Source organism: Hemitrygon akajei, chromosome 22, assembly GCF_048418815.1.
Source record: "Hemitrygon akajei chromosome 22, sHemAka1.3, whole genome shotgun sequence".
Classification (NCBI taxonomy): domain Eukaryota; kingdom Metazoa; phylum Chordata; class Chondrichthyes; order Myliobatiformes; family Dasyatidae; genus Hemitrygon; species Hemitrygon akajei.
Genome location: NC_133145.1, coordinates 66772314 through 66790658, shown reverse-complemented (window position 1 = coordinate 66790658; position 18345 = coordinate 66772314). Strand labels below are relative to the sequence as shown.

Sequence of the window (18345 nt, the reverse complement as noted above, 5' to 3'; positions counted from 1 at the left end):
CAAAGTAGACCTTGTCCGGGGATACCATCAAATCCCGGTGCACCCCGAAGACATCCCCAAAACAGCACTCATCACCCTGTTCGGCCTGTTCGAGTTCCTCCAAATGCCGTTCAGCCTGAAGAATGCAGCACAGACGTTCCAGCAGCTAACGGATGCGGTGGGACGCGACCTGGACTTTGCGTTCATCTATTTGGACGACATCCTTATAGCATTCTTATGTCATCAAGAGCATCTGTCCCACCTCCGCCAGCTCTACTCCCGCCTGAGTGATTTCGGCCTCACGATCAACCCGGCCAAGTGCCAGTTTGGTCTCGATACCATCGACTTCCTGGGCCACAGGATTACCAAAGACGTGGCAACACTTCTGCCCGCCAAGGTAGACGCGATCCGCCACTTTGCCCGGCCCAACACGGTCAAAGGCCTGCAGGAGTTTGTTGGTATGGTGAACTTCTACCACTGTTTCCTCCCCTCAGCAGCCCGTATCATGCGCCCTTTGTACACCCTGATGTCGGGTAAAGGCAAGGACATTACTTGGGACGAGGAGGCCGCGGCCGCTTTCGTTAAAGCCAAGGAAGCCTTGGCAGATGCCGCGATGCTGGTGCACCCCAGAACGGACGTTCCGACCGCCTTCACGGTGGATGCATCCGACTCAGCAGTCGGTGGGGTGCTGGAGCAGCTCATCGAGGGGCGCTGGCAACCCCTGGCGTTCTTCAGCAAGCACCTACGACCACCCGAACTCAAGTACAGTGCTTTCGACCGGGAGCTGTTGGCACTGTATCTGGCAATCTGGCATTTCAGGTACTTCTTAGAAGGCAGGCCGTTCACCGCGTTCACGGACCACAAACCGTTGACCTTTGCATTCACGAAGGTGTCCGATCCCTGGTCGGCTCGCCAGCAGCCACATCTGTCCTACATCTCTGAGTACACGACGGACATCCAGCATGTCTCAGGGAAGGACAACGTCGTGGCGGATGCACTCTCCAGACCAGCTGTCCAGGCCCTGTTCCTGGGGGTGGACTATGCAGCACTGGCGGAGGCGCAGCAGGCAGACAACGAGATGCCCAGCTACAGGACTGCAGTCTCAGGTTTGCAGCTGCAGGACTTGCTCGTAGGCCCAGGTGAGAGGACCCTCCTGTGCGACGTGGCTACCAGCCAACCTCGCCCCATCGTCCCGGCAGCCTGGAGGTGGCGAGTTTTCGACTCCATACAACCTAACGATTGAACCTTCTTAACTAATTGATGCACCATCAATAACTCTCGGAGATGGGAGGCGAATGATAGGCTTTTATTAGTAGCAAGAGACCACCACACAACATCCTGGAGACTGAGGGAGGAGCAGTGCCTCCAATCGCCTTTATACAGGGATCTGTGGGAGGAGCCACAGGAGCAGTCAGCAGAGGGGCGTGTCCAGACAGGTATATGTGGTTTACCACACTAACCCTCCGTGTGAAACCTTGTCAAAGGCCTTACTGAAGTCCATATAGACAACATCCACTGCTTTACCCTCATCAATTTTCCTCGTAACCTCTTCAAAAAATTCAATAAGATTTGTCAAACATGACCTTCCACACACAAATCCATGTTGACTGCTCCTAATCAGACCCTGTCTATCCAGATAATTATATATACCATCTCTAAGAATACTTTCCATTAATTTACCCACCACTGGCATTAAACTTACAGGCCAATAATTACTAGGTTTACTCTTAGAACCCTTTTTAAACAATGGAACCACATGAGCAATACGCCAATCCTCTGGCACCATCCCTGTTTCTAATGACATTTGAAATATTTCTGTCAGAGCCCCTGCTATTTCTACACTAACTTCCCTCAAGGTCCTAGGGAATATCCTGTCAGGACCCGGAGACTTAGCCACTTTTATATTCTTTAAAAGCACCAGTACTTCCGCTTCTTTAATCATCATAGTTTCCATAACTACCCTACTTGTTTCCCTTACAAAGATGCATTCCAAAGTAGTACAGGCAGTCCCCGGGTTACAAAAGAGTTCCGCTCCTGAGTCCGTTTTTAAGTTGGATTTGTACGTAAGTCGGAACAAGTACATCCGGTATTATTTAGCATGTTAGTCAAATGTTTGTCTTAGTATATAGTATATATTTTATCTTTATATGCATATAAAACACTTAAGAAACGTATGCATTCCAATAATTAAACCACTGTGTTGCTTAGTAATAACTGTAGCTTTCATCGGGGCAGGGCCTTTCACATGCTCCATTATTCTCACTTTATCCCTTATCCTTTAAAATTGTTCTGATCGTTGACCGACTGTAGCCTAATGCTTTTCCAATGACCGATGGCGTTTCACCTCTTTCCATACGCTTTATTATTTCCACTTTATTTTCAATTACGATCGCTTCCCATCAAAGGAACAGAAATACTGCGGGCGGTGGGTCCCGACCTTCGCCGGCTCCCGAGGTCCGTTGGGTCCTAACGACCACCGCACTGAATTTCCCGGGTCCACACTGAGACAGGTTAAATGGGACCAAGTGGGAGGCTGTGCTGGGTTTGAGTATTTGATCCTCCACAATATTCCACGGTGGGAATTTAAACTGGAGGAGGCAGTGTTTTTTTTTTACAAGGTCAAGTTGCGAGCTTGACATCAACCCGGCACGGATGGTATGGGAGTCAATGGATCAACATCAACCTGGCACGGAAGCGGTCTGTCACTGGATCGAACACGGGACCTTCCATTCTTGAGCCTGGTGCTGATCTCACTATGCCACCAGCCGACCAGAGTGGGGAGGGGGCAGGGTTAGGGTTAAACTTGCTAAGAAAAATTTAAGCCAAATACGAAGTTACACACTCAACACAGCGTCAACAGCAACGACTTAAAATGGTGGACGGTGTCGCGATTCGACTTAAAATGGCGGACAGCGTTCTCCTTCCTCGGTTCGTAAGTACAAGTTGTCCGTAAGTCAGATGTTCGTAACTCGGGGACTACCTGTAGTTGTTTTCTAAATGCAAGATGATGCAACCATGGCTGACAAGGGAAGACAAAGCAAAAAAATGAGAATATAATAAAAATTAGTGGGAAGTTAGAAGATTGGGAAACTTAAAAACCAACTAAAAAAGCCAAGAGGAAAAAGATGAAATATGAAGGTGAGCTAAGCAATAATATCAAAGAGGGTACCAATGTTTTTTCAGGTTTTAAATCTAAAAGGGGCAAAAGTAGATACAGTTCCACTAGAAAATGATGCTGCAAAGGTAGTAATGGGGCGAGGAAACAGCAAACAAGCTATTTTGTTCAGTCTTTACCGTGAAAGACACTAGCAGAAAGACACTTACGAGCCTGATTGAATTTTTTAAGCATGTGACTAAACACATAGATGAAGTTAGAGCAGTAGATGTAGTGTATATGCATTTCAGCAAGGCATTTGATAATGTACCCTATGCAAGGCTTATTGAGAAAGTAAGGAGGCATGGGATCCAAAGGGATATTGTTTTGTGGATCTAGAACTGGCTTGCCACAGAAGGCAAAGAGTGGGTGTAGATGGGTCATATTCTGCAGGGAGGTTGGTGACCAGTGGTGTGCCTCAGAGATCTGGGACCCTTACTCTTTGTGATTTTAATAAATGACCTGAATGAGGAAGTGGAGGGATGGGTCAGTAAATTTGCTGATGACACAAAGGTTGGGGGTATTATGGATAGTGTGGAGGGCTGTCAGAAGTTACAGCAGGGAACTGATAGGATCCAAAACTGGGCTGAGAAGTGGTAGATAGAGTTCAACCCAGATAAGTATGAGGTGGTTCATTTTGGTAAGTCAAATACAATGGCAGAATATAGTATTAATGGTAAGACTCTCAGCAGTGTGGAGGATCAGAGGGATCTTGGGGTCCGAGTCCACATTCAAAGCTTCTGCGCAGGTTGACTCTGTGGTTAAGAAGGCATATGATGCATTGGCCTTCATCAACTGTGGGATTGAATTTAGGAGCTGAGAGGTAAAGCTGCAACTATATAGGACCCTAGTCAGACCCCACTTGGAGTACTGTGCTCAGTTCTGGTCCCCTCACCTACAGGAAAGATGTGGAAACTATAGAAATGGTGCAGAGGATATTTACAAGGATGTTGCCTGGATTGGGGAGCATGCCTTATGAGAATAGATTGAGTGAACGTGGCCTTTTCTCCTTGGAGCGACAGAAGATGAGAGGTGTCCTGATAGAGGTGTATAAGATGATGAGAGGCATTGATCATATGGATTGTCAGAGGCTTTTTCCCAGGGCTGAAATGGCTAGCACGAGAGTGCACAGTCTTAAGGTGCCTGGAAGTAGGTACAGAGGGGACATCAGGGGTAAGTTTTTTTTTAATGCAGTGGTGAGTGTGTGGAATGGTCTGCCGGCAACGGTGGTGGAGACGGATTGATAGGGTCTTTTAAGAGACTCCTGGATAAGTACATGGAGCTTAGTAAAAAAGGGCTATGGGTAACCCTAGGTAATTCCTAAGGTAAGGACATGATCGGCATAGTTTTATGAGCCAAAGTGCCTGTATTGTGCTGGTAGGTTTTCTATGCTTTTAGAATACTAGAAATTTGAGAGTGTCAGGGGACAGAAATGAGTGCAATTGTTATTACTCAGAAGAAGGTATTGTGGAAGCTGCAAGGGCTAAATAAATCACCTGGATAGATGGTCTACACCCCAGGAATCCGAAAGAGGTGGCTGAAGAATATAAGAAATAGGAGCAGGAGTAGGCCATCTGGCCCACTGATCCTGCCCCACCATTCAATAAGACCGTGGTTGATCTGTCTGTATACTCAGCTCTATCGAACTGCATTTTCCCCATAACCCTTAATTCCCCTATGTAAAAATCTATCTAACTGTATCTTAAATATATTTAGTGAAAAAGCCTCAACTGCTTCCCTGGGCAGAGAATTCCACAGATTCACCGCTGTCTGGGAAGAACAGTTTCTCCTAATCTTCGTCCTAAATCTTCTCCCCTGAATCTTGAGGCAATGTCCTCTAGTTCTAGTCTCACCTACCAATGGAAACAACTTTCCTACTTCTCTTGTATGTTTCTATAAAGGCCTCTCTCATTCTTCTGAATTCCAGAGAGTATAGTCCCAGGCGACTCAATCACAACTCATAGGTTAACCCATTCATCTCTGGAATCAACCTGGTGAACCTCCTCTGTACTGCCTCCAAAGCCAGTATATCCTTCCTCAAGTACGGAGACCAGAACTGCACACAGTACTCCAGGTAGAGTCTCACCAGTACACTGTATAGTTGCAGCATGACCTCCCTACTCTTGAATTCAATCCCTCTAGCAATGAAGGTCAACAGTCCTTTTGCCTTCTTAATGATCTATTGTACCTGCAAGCCAACTTTTTGTGATTCATGCACAAGCACTCCCAAGTCGCCTCTGCACAACAGCATGCTGCAATCTTTCACCATTTAAATAACAATCTGCTCTTCTATTATTCCTTCCAAAGCGGATGATCTCGCATTTACCAACATTGTATTCCATCTGCCAGACCTTGGCCCACTCACTTAACCTATCTACATCCCTCTGCAGACTCTCCACATCCTCTGTACAATTTGCTTTTCCACTCAGTTTAGTGTCCTCGGTAAATTTTGCTACGCTATACGCAGTCCCCTCTTAAAATCATCAATATAAATGGTAAACAGCTGTGGGCCCAGCACCGACCCCTGCGGCACCCCACTCACCACTGACTGCCAACCGGAGAAACACCCATTTATCCCAACTCTCTGCCTTCTATTGGTTAACCAATCCACTATCCATGCCAATACACTTCCTCCAACACCATGCATCTGTATCTTATTTATAAGTCTCTTGTGCAGCACCTTATCGAATGCCTTCAGGAAATCAAAGTATATGACATCCACCTGTTCCCACCTGAGATTATGGAAGCATAAGTAATAATCTTTCAACAATCAATGGATTCTGACATGGTTCTGAGGGACTGCAAATGTCATTCCACTCTTTAAGAAGGGAGGGAAACAGGCAGAAGAAAGGAAATTATAGGCCATTTCACCTGACATCAGTGGTTGAGAAGATACAATAGCAAAATCGGGCCATTTGGCCCATCAAGTCTGCTCTGCTATTTAATCGTGGCTGATCCATTTCTCTCTCATCCCCAACATCCTGCCTTCTTCCTGTTTCCCTTCATGTTCTGACTAATCAGAATCTATCATACTCTGCTTTAAATATATCCAATGACTTGGCCTCCACAGCTACCAGTGGCAATGAATTCTAGATTCATAACTCTTCGGCTAACAAAATTTCTCACTTCATTCTAAATGGACATACCTCAATTCTGAGGCTATGTCCTTTGGTCTTAGACTCCCCCATGCAGGAAAAACCCTTTCCATCCACTCTATTGAGGATGTTGGAAACAATAGTTAAGGAAAAGGTTTTGGGGTACTTGGGGGCAAATGATAAAATAGGCCAAAGTCTGAATGGCTTCCTTAAGGGGAAATCTTGCCTGACAAATCTGTTGGAATTCTTTGAAGAAATTACAAGTAGGATAGACAATTGGTGGATGTTGGGTACTTGGATTTTCAGAAGGCCTTTGACAAGGAACCACAAAATGAGGCTCCTTAAAAAGTTACAAGCCCATGGTATTAGTAGTTTATATTTGTTTATTATATATATTATATATTTAGTTGTTTGTTTTTTTCCCTCTCTCTCTGCCCATCACTCTGCCTGTTCTCCATCTCCCTCTGGTGCTTCCCTCCCCCCTTTCTTTCTCCTGAGGCCTCCCGTCCCATGATCCTTTCTCTTCTCCAGCTCTGTATCACTTTCACCAATCACCTTTCCAGCTCTCAGCTTCATCCCACCCCCTCCGGTCTTCTCCTATCATTTCACATTTCCCCCTCCACCCACTACTTTCAAATCTCTTAGTATCTTTCCTTTCAGTTAGTCCTGACGAAGGGTTTCGGCCCAAAACATCGACAGTGCTTCTCCTTATAGATGCTGCCTGGCCTGCTGTGTTCCACCATCATTTTGTGTGTGTTGTTTGAATTTCCAGCATCTGGAGATTTCCTCGTGTGAAGCCCATGGTATTATAGGAAAGATACTAGCTTGGATAGAGCATTGGCTGATTAGCAGGAAGCTAAGAATGGGAATAAAGGGAGCTTTTTCTGATTGGCTAATGTTGACTAGTGATGATAATGAAGGGGTTGGTGCTGGGATTGCTTCTTCTTTCATTACGTCAATAATTTGAATGACAGAACTGATGAATTTGTGGCCAGGTTTGCAGATGATAGGAAGATAGGTGGAGGGGTAGGTAGTATTGAGAAAGAAGGGAGGCTGCAGAAGGACTTAAGATTAAGAGAATGGGCAAAGAAGTGGCAGATGGAATACAGTGTCAGGAAGTGCATGGTCCTGCCTTTGGTAGAAGGAATAAAAGAGTAGACCATTTTCACTGCACAGGATCGGAAACAGCAGCACAGAGTTGTAAACTCAACCACCTCACTCATCGGTACTAGTCTCCCCTGCATTGATACCACCTTCTAAAGGGGATGCCTCAAAAAGGCGGCATCAGTCATTAAAGACCCCCATCACCCACAACATATTCTCTTCTCATTGCTACCATCAGCAAGGAAGTACAGGAGCCTGAAGACACACACTCAATGTTTCAGAAACAGCTTCTTCCCCTCCACCATCAGATTTCTGAATAGACGCATCCATGAACCCTATCTCACTATTTTTGCGTGATTTATCTTTTTATACATATTTCTTATTAGAATTTATAGTACATTTTATGTATTTCACTCTACTGCTGCTGCAAAACTACAAATTTCATGACATTCAGTATGTTATTGAAAATAAACTGAATTCTGATTCCTACATGGTCTTGACTCAAAAAGTTGACTTTCCCTTGGCCTCTACAGATGCTTGCCTGACCCAATGATGCTCTCCAGGAGCCATTTGTTTGCACTGAACAGAACAGCGCGAGCTGGCCCCCTCACTCACCAATCTGTTCCAACTGCTGCACCCTCTGGTCCAAGGAAAACTTCAGCTGCTGGCCCAGCTTGCCTCGAAGTGTAGAAACTGCTTTGCTTATGAGAACCAGTTTATGGGCATCCACCTCAACCTGTTGCTGTGATGTGGGAGGGTCCAGGGAGACCTGAGGAAGATCAGCAACCACCTAAAACCAAAACACTAGTGTAAGGATAATTGCTCTCCCCATCGGGACCACAGTACCTGCAAGCAACCCAACAGATTTTACACCACTTCTGCCACTTATTGCTGTGTCCCTGATACACACACCAGACAGACAGCCAGCGAGGTATCAACTGGTAAACGATAAACACAAGAGATTCTGCATATCTTCAAAATCAAGAGCAACGCACACAAAAAGTACTCAGCAGATCAGGCAGCAGCAATGGAGAGGAATAAAGACTTAGTGTACAGGGTGGAGACCCTTAATCAGGACAAAAGCCAGAATAAAGGGTGGGGGGGAAAGAGGAGTACAAGTTGGCAGGTGATAGGTGAGACCAGGTAAGGGGATGGTATGTGGATGGGGGAAGAGAAGCTGAAGCAAGAAGCTCATAGGTGATAGTTGGAAGAGGTAAAGGGCCGAAGAAGAAATCTGAGAGGGGACCATGGGAGAAAGGGAAGGAGGAGGGGCACCAGAGGGAAGAGATATGCAGCTCAGAAGAGGTGAGAGGGGATCCAGAATGGGGAAGGGGGGAGAGGGGGAGAAATTACAGAAATTACTATTCATCCCGTCAGGTGGAACTGGGAAGGAATAATGAGAAGAAGTTGAGAAGGAGAAGCTGAAGTTTTTGCATCAGTGTTACAGTAGAGTATAGGGTTTATAGAGATATGAGTGAGTAGCTGGCCAAAGTTGATCAGAAGGGAACACTAGCAGGGCTGACAGCAAAACAGCAATGGCTGGAGTTTCTGTGAGCAATTCGGAAGGTGCAGGATAGATACAGCTCGAAGATGAAGTGCTCTAAAAGGAGGATGACAACCATGGAAAGTCAAATACATCATAAAAGCAAAAGAGAGGGCATATAATATAGCAAAAAATAAGTGGGAATCTAGGGGATTGGGAAATTTAAAAACCAACAGAAAGCAACTAAAAAGCCATAAGGAGAGAAATAATGAAATATGAAGGTAAGCTAGCCAATAATATCAAAGAGGATACCAAATCTTTCCAGGTAATAAGGGGGAACAAAGAAACGGCAAACGAACTTTAAGTATTTTGTGCCAATCTTCACTGTGGAAGACACTTGCTGTATGCCGGAAATGTGACAGTGTCAGAGGGCAGAAGTGAGTGCAGTTGCTATTACTAAGGAGAAGATGCTTGGGAAACAAAAGTCTGAAGGTAGATAAGTCACCTGGACCAGATGGACTACACCCCAAGGTTTGGAAAAGAAGTGGCTGAAGAGATTGTGGAAGCATTAGTAATGATCTTTCAAGGAGCACTAAATTCTGGAATGGTACCAGAGGACTGGAAAATTGCAAATGTCACTCCATTCTTCAAGAAGGAGGGAGGTAGAAGAAAAGACATAGGCCAGTTAGTCTGACCTCAGTGGTTGGTAAGATGTTGGAGTCCATTATTAAGGATGAGGTTTTGGGCTACTTAGAGGCACATGACCAATATGCCAAAATCAGCATGATTTCCTTAAGGGGAAATTTTATCTCACAAGTCTCGAGTTCTTCGAGGAAGTAACAAGCAGGATAGACACAAGCAAATCAGTGGATGTTATATATTTGGATTTTCAGAAGGCCTCTGACAAGGTGCCGCATTGGAGACTGCTTAACAAGATAAAAGCAGGATTACAAGATAGCAGGAAAGATACCAGCATCGATAGAAGATTGTCTAACTGGTCAGAGGTAATGAGTAGAAATAAAGCGGGTCTATTGGGTTTGGCTGCTGGTAACCAGTGGTGTTCCACAGGGTTAGTGTTGGGACCGATTCTTTTCATGTTATATGTTGATTTGACGGTTTTGGAACCCAGCCTTGCAGACGCAGCACACACTGAAAGCGACCTGACCGCAGAGGACTCCGAGTCCGTTGAACCTCCGAGCCGACGACCATCCCCTCCGGCACAGCTTCTCTGAGCACCATCCTCTGCCAAGCGTATTAAGACGGCCCCGCCAACGGCCATCAGCAACGCAACCCCGAGGACTGGGGGCCTGTTCTTCCCAGTAGAGTTCTGGACCTCACAGCAGCAACAAAGAAGGTCTTCCTGGAGTTTTCCCGATGCTCCTCCGTGCTCCCACTTCCATTTTCAATCGATTATGATTGTGCACAGCACCCCACTTCACAAATAACAGATAATCAGCTCCGGAGTTTTTTTTATCAATTAAGCTATTGTTTGCACTGTTGTAACTATGTGGTTTTGTGCAGGTCTTGTAGCTTTAGTTTTTGTTCTTGTTTTGTCTGCTGGATTTGAAGCTCCTTTCCGGGGAATGAGCTAAGATGGTAGCGCGATATTAATACACAGCAGCCTCTCCGGACTCTGGAATGGGGATTGCCAAACGTTATGTGGATTTTCTGGTGTAGTCTGTTTTGTCATATGCTTTTGTGATATCGTTCTGGTGGAACGTTGTCTCATTTTTTAATTGCATTGCATTTGTGGTTTCTAAATGACAATAAACTGAATCTGAAGTCGGCAGACAGTACGGAGATAGGTCGGGGTGCTGAGAAGGACACAAAGTGTCTGCAGAAGGACAGACTGCAAGAATAGGCGAACTGGCAGATGGAACAGTGTTGGGAAGTACATGGTCAGGCAATTAGGTACAAGAAACAAAGGCACAGACTATTCACTAAATGGGGAGACAATTTAAAACTCCAAGGTGTAAAGGGACTTGTGAGTCATACAAGATTCTCTAAATGTTAATTTGAAGGTTGAATCCGTGGTAAGGAAGGCATAAGTAATTTATCATTCATTTCGAAAGGATTAGAATATAAAAACAATGATGTAATTCTGAGACTTTACAAGGTATTGGTAAGACCATACTTGGAGCGTTGTGAGCAGTTTTGGGCATTGGAGAGGGTTAACATATGAGGTGTGTTTGATTGCTCTGAGCCTGCACTTGCTAGAATTTAGAAGAATGATGGGAGATCTCATTGAAACCTATCTAATACTGAAAGGCCACAATAGTGTGGATGTGGAGGCTAAGTCAATGGGTATATTTAAGGCAGCGGTGACAGATACTTGATTAATTATGGTGTCAAAAGTTATGGGGAGAGAAAGCAGGAGAATGGAGTTGCAAGGCATAATAACTTTATCCATACTATCCTTTGGCCTTAAACAGTCACATATTTTAAGATAATGAATGCAACTTTTCTTTTTTTTGTAATTTTTTTAAATTGAAGTTCATCAGAAAACAAACATTTCCATTAGATGTATTTCAGACATTATACAGATATATATCATATAATCATATATGTCACAAATCTCCACATAGTATTTATCTGAGGTATACACATAGAAAAGAATGGAGAGAAAAAACAAGCAAAAGGAAAAATTATGTACAAGTAGGGAGTGATCTTTTTTTTTACAACATATTCATTGATTTGTGAGAATAAAATCAGGCCTATGAGGCATTATGTAGTTAAACCATTTTTCCCAGTATGAATCAAATTGTTCCAGCTTATGATTAACAGATGCTGTTATCTTCCCCATTTTGTAAATGTCCATTGTAATTTCCATCCATGCATTTAAGGTTGGGTTCTCGTGTGATAACCATTTCCTAGTAAGAGTCTTTTTACCAGCCACCAACAGTATATTCATTAAATATTTATCTCTTTTCAACCATTTTTGAGGTATATATCAAAAACATATTGTCTTACTCTCTAAGGGTATTTCACATTTAAAAATGTCTTGTAGGGCATTGTGTATCCCCCTCCAATAGTCTTTGATAACAGGGCAGACCCATAAAATATGATAATGATTTGCATTTTGATTTCCACAATTTATCCAGCAAACAGGGAGGTTACTATCATAATGGTATTTCTGAGAGGGTGTAATAAAATATCTTATCAAGTTTTTCCATCCAAACTCCCTCCATTTCTGTGAACTGGTACACTTCCATTGATACCTCCATATTATTGTCCATTCTTCTTCAGATATAATTATCCTTACTTCCTTCTCCCATTTTGTTTTAATGTATGAAGTCGAATGTGTTTCAAGATTTGACAACCCCTTATACATGCTTGAAACGATTCTACTACCGTTATCTGAATTATATGCTTTTCTAAATAGCTCTATCAAGCATGTACTTGCCTTGGTTACATTTTTAAGCGTCTTATTAACATATTGTCGCATCTGTAAATACCGATAAAAATCTTGTTTTTCTAATAAGTGTTTCTTTAAGCATTTCAAAACTGAACAGTGTTCCTTCTTTCATTATGTTGCAAAGAACTGTTATTCCTTTAGCTGTCCAGTCCTTAAATCTAGCATCCAAATTATTTGGTGTAAAATCTGAGTCATATGCACACAATTTAAGAATTGCAATATCTCCCTCTAGATTATATTCTTTTATAGTAGTTTTCCATATTTTAAGAGTCAATTTCACCCATGGGTTATCAATAGTATTTATGTACCTTTGCAGGTTGTTATCAGCCAGAATTGCTTGCATGGGGATGGGAAGTTCCCGCTCCTCGATGTTTTTCCATTGAGCATCATATGATGGGTTGCATCAACATATCACAGCTCTCAACTGTGCTGCAAAATAATAATGTCTAAGAAAAGGTAGGCCCCATCCCCCCCTTTTCCTTTGCTAAATGCAAAGTTTTGAGATGAACTCTAGGCCTTTAACCCTGCCAAATATACCTTGATGATATCTTGTTCCATTCATTGAATTGATTTTGATTAATCTCTGTTGGTAGGGTCTGAAAGAGATATAATAGTCTGGGCAGTATATTCATTTTAATAGACTCAATCCTTGAACTGAAACTGAAAAAAGGAATCAGGTTCCATCTTGCCATATCTTTCTTAACTTTTTCATATAAAGGCTGATAATTACATTCTGATAATTTTGCCAAATCTTTTGGCATAATGATGCTCAAATATTTGAAAGACTCTGTTTGCCATGCCCAGGGATATCTACTTTCAATTTCTCTTGGGGGGCTATAGTAATATGAAAGTAATTGGGTTTTATCTATGTTGATCCTGTATCCTGATAATTGACCATATTGTTCAAAAGATCGCATCAATTTAGGTAAAGAGTATGTTGGTTGCCCTAGATAGATCAAAATGTCATCTGCATAACAAGCCAATTTATGCTCTGTCCCTTTAATAGTAATTAAAGGAAATCCTCTTGCATTTGTACAGGGCCCTGGTGAGACCACACCTGGAATATTGTGTACAGTTTTGGTCTCCAGGGTTAAGGAAGGACATCCTGGCTGTAGAGGAAGTGCAGCGTAGATTCACCAGGTTAATTCCTGGGATGTCCGGACTGTCTTACGCAGAGAGGTTAGAGAGACTGGGCTTGTACATGCTGGAATTAAGGAGATTGAGAGGGGATCTGATTGCAACATATATTATTAAGGGATTGGACAAGATAGAGGCAGGAAATATGTTCCAGATGCTGGGAGAGTCCAGTACCAGAGGGCATGGTTTGAGAATAAGGGGTAGGTCATTTAGGACAGAGTTAAGGAAAAACTTCTTCTCCCAGAGAGTTGTGGGGGTCTGGAATGCACTGCCTCGGAAGGCAGTGGAGGCCAATTCTCTGGATGCTTTTAAGAAGGAGCTAGATAGGTATCTTATGGATAGGGGAATAAAGGGATATGGGGACAAGGCAGGAACCAGGTATTGATAGTAGATGATCAGCCATGATCTCAAAATGGCGGTGCAGGCTCGAAGGGCCGAATGATCTACTTCTGCACCTATTGTCTATAATTCCCCTGATATCCTCATTTTGTCTCATGTATTGAGCTAATGGTTCCAGATATAATGCGGAGTAGTGGTGACCATGCACAACCCTATCTAGTGCCCCTTTCTAGGGTAAGACTATTTGATAAATATCCATTGATTTTAATCCTAGCAGTAGGGTTGTCATATAGTATCTGTATAGTTTTAAAAATTGCGTCTTGGAAACCAAATCTATGTAAAACTCTGTAGAGAAAATTCCAATTAACCGAATCAGATGCCTTTTCAGCGTCCACGTTTATCACTATTGCTTCGATTTTATTTTTTTGTATATGATCCATAATGTGAAGTGTCCTCCGTATATTGTCGTGTTTGGCGTTGTCATATAAAACCTGTCTGATCGTTACGTATCAGTATGGGTAGAAACTCCTCTAATCATTTGGCCATGATGGAGGTAAATAATCTATAATCTACATTAAGAACGGATATTGGTCTAAATGACCCGCATTCCATTTTATCCTTGCCTGCTTTCGGTATAGCTGAGATTATCGCTTCCTTCCAACTGGGTGGCATTAATGCCTTTTTTAGAGCCCAGTTCAGTGTGGGGAGTAAAACAGGAATTAACTCATTTTTAAATTCTTTGTACCACTCTGCCATATACCCATCTGATCCTGGTGACTTGCTTAATTTAAGCCTACCAATTGCAGCTTTTAATTCAACTTCAGTTATGTCAGCAGTCATCGTTCTATTTTGTTCTTCACTTAAAGTGGGTAACTCTAGAGAATTCAAGGTGGTGTCAATTTGGGTTATGCTTCCCCCTGGAACTTTGGAATACACAGTTTTGTAAAACACTTCAAAAGCTTCTTGAATTTCACTTAGCTTATTTTTTTTATCATTTTCGTTCTTGGGTCCCTAAGTCTATGAATTGTATTTTCTGCTATCTTTATTTTCAGTTTCCACACCAGTATTTTCATAGACTTTGATCTACTTTCAAAATGTCTCTGTTTCAGAAACATTAAATTTTTCCTGATTTCTTGCATAGCCAAACTATTAATTTCATTCTAATTTTTAAAATTTCCCCTAATGTATCCTGTGCCAAATTCAATTTGTTTTTTCTCTAGTTCCTTCAGCCTATTTTGTAATTCCTCTAATGTTTTATTCCTTATTTTTTTCTTATATGAAGATATCGCTATAATTTTCCCTCTTAAGACAGCCTTTGGAGCATCCCATAAAATGGGAGGTGAAACCTCTCCATTATCATTAAATTCTAAGCAGAGACCAATTTCTTTTTTAATTTGTTCCTTAAAGTACGGATCATTGAGTAGACTTGAATTTAGTTTCCAAATAGTATTCTTTGGTTGTAGGTCAAAATCAACAGATAAATATATAGGTGCATGGTCACTTACATCTATTGTCCCAATTCCACAGTGTTTATTTTGTCTTTGTCTTTTCCAAATGTTATGAAATAGTCTATTCTTTTATATACAGAATGGGGAGCAGAATAATGAGTGTAATCCCTTCTGTTGGGGAAAAGGTCCCTCCATATATCAATTAAACCAACATCCTCAAAAAGTGTATTAACTTTCTTATGTAAGGATTTTGTTTCATAGGTTTTTCTATTGGAAGAGTCTAAGTTTGGTTGTAATTGCAGATTTAAGTCTCCCCCACTTATCAGGAGACCTTCTGTTTCCGCTACCATAATATCAGTAATTTTCTGAAAGAAACCAATATCACTTCACGATGCGCTCTCTCAATTTCCAGCTCCATAGTCGAGGGAAGCTCCAGCGCGTCCCGCAGCAAGTTTCCGACAAACTCCGTCATAGACAAGCCCTCCGCTCCTTCAGGAACGTTGTATATTCTGATATTTTTCCGCTGTGATCTTCCCTCCAGGTCAAGCTGTTTACCTTCTTGTTGATTTAATATTTTTATCGTCTTACTGAATATCCGTTCCACGTTTTGAACGCGATCTTCCACCTTCTCAATTCGAGTCTCTGCCACCACTATTTTTTGATTGATATTGGCAATCTCTGACTTAATATCATGTAGCTGCTGTTTTATATCTTTCTGGAACTCCCTTATCTTTTTCAAAATTTCAAACATATTTGCCACTTTGCCTGAACGAGGCCCAGCATCCATCCCGCTAGCACGCGGTCGGGTAGGATTGACACTCGCTGCACTCCTCTCGACCGCAGGATCGTTTTTTAAATTTCCATTCTTTTTCCTCATTCTTGCACCTCTTATTAGTTCAAATTCTTTCGAAAAATACTATATTTGATGGGTTAACGGGGTTTAATACGCGTTTTTCCGGAGGAGCTAGTGACTTAAGCTGCTACTCCCAATGATGACGTCACCGGAACCCCCATGAATGCAACTTTTCGACAGTAAACCCAACCACCTTCCTCAGGCACATATTAATCAAATGACAAGTCCCCACAGAGATCCTCCCTTATATACAAAGCATGGGCAGGGCTTAATGCTCAATCCCAATTGGCTGGATCTGAATTGCCTATTCCTGATTGGTTAGTTTGGCTTTGTTCTGATTGGTTAATTTTTTTTTATTAATTAAAAGGCCAAACCCTCTTTAGAAGTGGTCCCTGACTGAAGCTATCTCCACAGTTAGTGAACCTACATTTAGATTCCCCAGGACTTGTCACTTGAATGACTTGTGTCTGCGGAAGATGGTCAGGTTTGCTTTTGAAGTGTTGTTTCACAGTATCTGTAAGTATGTGACTGTTGGAAGCCAAAGGATAGTATGGATAGATTTGATAGCCAGTCACAAAGCTTCTGTAGTCAATAATAAATCACCCATGATGAAATGGCATAGCAGACTCAATGGGTTGAATGGCCTAATACTGCTCCTGTGACTTATGATTTTATTATGTTGCAGATCACTCACCTTCCAGAAGGCAATGCCCCCCGTGTGGGTGAGCACAGACTTCAGCTGCTCCTTGTAATCCTTCAGCCTCTCCAAATGAGCGCTCATCTGATCCAGCAACTCCACACACCTGCTGTCCGCCTTGTTCTCTTCCTCTTCAAAGAGACTGGCTGCAATTTTCTCCTCTCGCTCGATCATTGCTTTTATCTCCGCAAACTCACAGGCAACTGCTGATTTCTGAGTCAGTGAGGAATCCTGAGGCACAGATCAAAGGAAACAATTTCAGAGACAGTGACAAAGTCTAACAGACCCCATCATGGCCTGGGATCTAACACTGTCTGTGAGGAGTTTGCCACGTTTCCTTGTGACTATGAGAGTTTCCCTGGATGCTCTGGTGTCCTCCCACATCCCATAGATGTGCGAGCCAGTGAGGTAGCTGGCCAACAGAGGAAAATATGGTGGACTTGATGAGTGAGAGTGGGTTATAAGGGTGTGCTCAGTGCGCAGGAATGACATGGAGTGCCTGGAACAACCTCTTGCTCAGTGTCACCCAAACTAACAAATCAATCATTGGTTTCCTAAAGGGAACATCAGGAGACTACATGCCAGTTCCATTGGTGGGTCAGAGGTGGAGAGAGTGAAAAGGCTTCAAATTCCTGGGCGTCAATATTTTGCACACCAGCACCTCTACTTTTTTTTTAGAAACTGGAAGCGATTTGGCACGTCATCAAAAACACTAACACACTTCCACAGAAGCCCTGTTGAGGATATCCTGACTGGTTGCATCTGGTCAATTCCAACACAATGGTACACAAGAGGCCACAGAGTAGTGGACACAGCCGAGACCATGACAGGCACAACTATCATCATTACAGGAGGTGCTGCCTTGAGAAAGTGGAAACTATCATCAAAGATCCCACTTTCTAGGTCATGCACTTTTCTCACTGCTACCACTAAACAGAAGCCTGATGTCCCATTGCACCAGGTTCAGGAACAGCTGCCCCAAACATGAGAGATTTTGCAGATGCTGGAAATTCAACCAACACACACAAAATGTCAGAGGAGCTCAGCAGACCAGGCAGCATTTATGGAACAGTCAAAGTTTTGGGCCAAGCCTGTTCATTGTATGTGTTGTTCAACAGCAACTTTTTCAATCTTTTTATTGATTTAGAAGTATAAGGATAAATACAAATCAGAGGAGTGGTTACCTCAAATACATATTTCAATAATAGTACAAAGAAAGGAATATACATTGTCAAAATCATATATAGTATTAAGCTAATATAAAGAAAAAAATGAACCACATCTCCTCTTAACAGTTCATAGAAAAAAACTCAAAATTTCTGTTATTGAGAAAAAAACCCACTAAACTAACCTAAAACAAAAAAAGGGGGACTGGGCAGTCCATTTTGAGGATACAGTTTAAAAAAAGGGAAAAAATTTACTGAGCAATGGGAAAATTTTTTATCATTGGTAAATTCGTCCTCTATTTGTGCTAAACATGCCCTAATACAATTTAAGGTTGTACATAGAGCTCATATGTCTAAGGACAAACTTGCTCGATTTTATTCTTATGTTAATTCAACCTGTGACAGATGTCATTCTGAAGTTGCTTCATTGACTCATATGTTTTGGTCTTGTCCTTGTTTACAAAATTATTGGAAA

The 18345-nt window shown here is 42.5% G+C and overlaps 1 protein-coding gene across 4 annotated transcripts in view; it reads right to left on the bottom strand.

The window, feature by feature from the left end:
• trim25 (tripartite motif containing 25) overlaps window positions 1-18345 on the bottom strand; it is a 107065-nt gene that overhangs the window by 38631 nt on the left and 50089 nt on the right. For all 4 annotated transcript variants that reach the window (XM_073026523.1, XM_073026522.1, XM_073026521.1 and 1 more), the window contains exons 3-4: window positions 16702-16935; window positions 7948-8122 (exon numbers count right to left, since the gene is read on the bottom strand). In XM_073026523.1, coding sequence (XP_072882624.1) covers window positions 7948-8122; window positions 16702-16935 — 409 coding nt within the window. The remainder of the gene's footprint in view (window positions 1-7947; window positions 8123-16701; window positions 16936-18345) is intronic.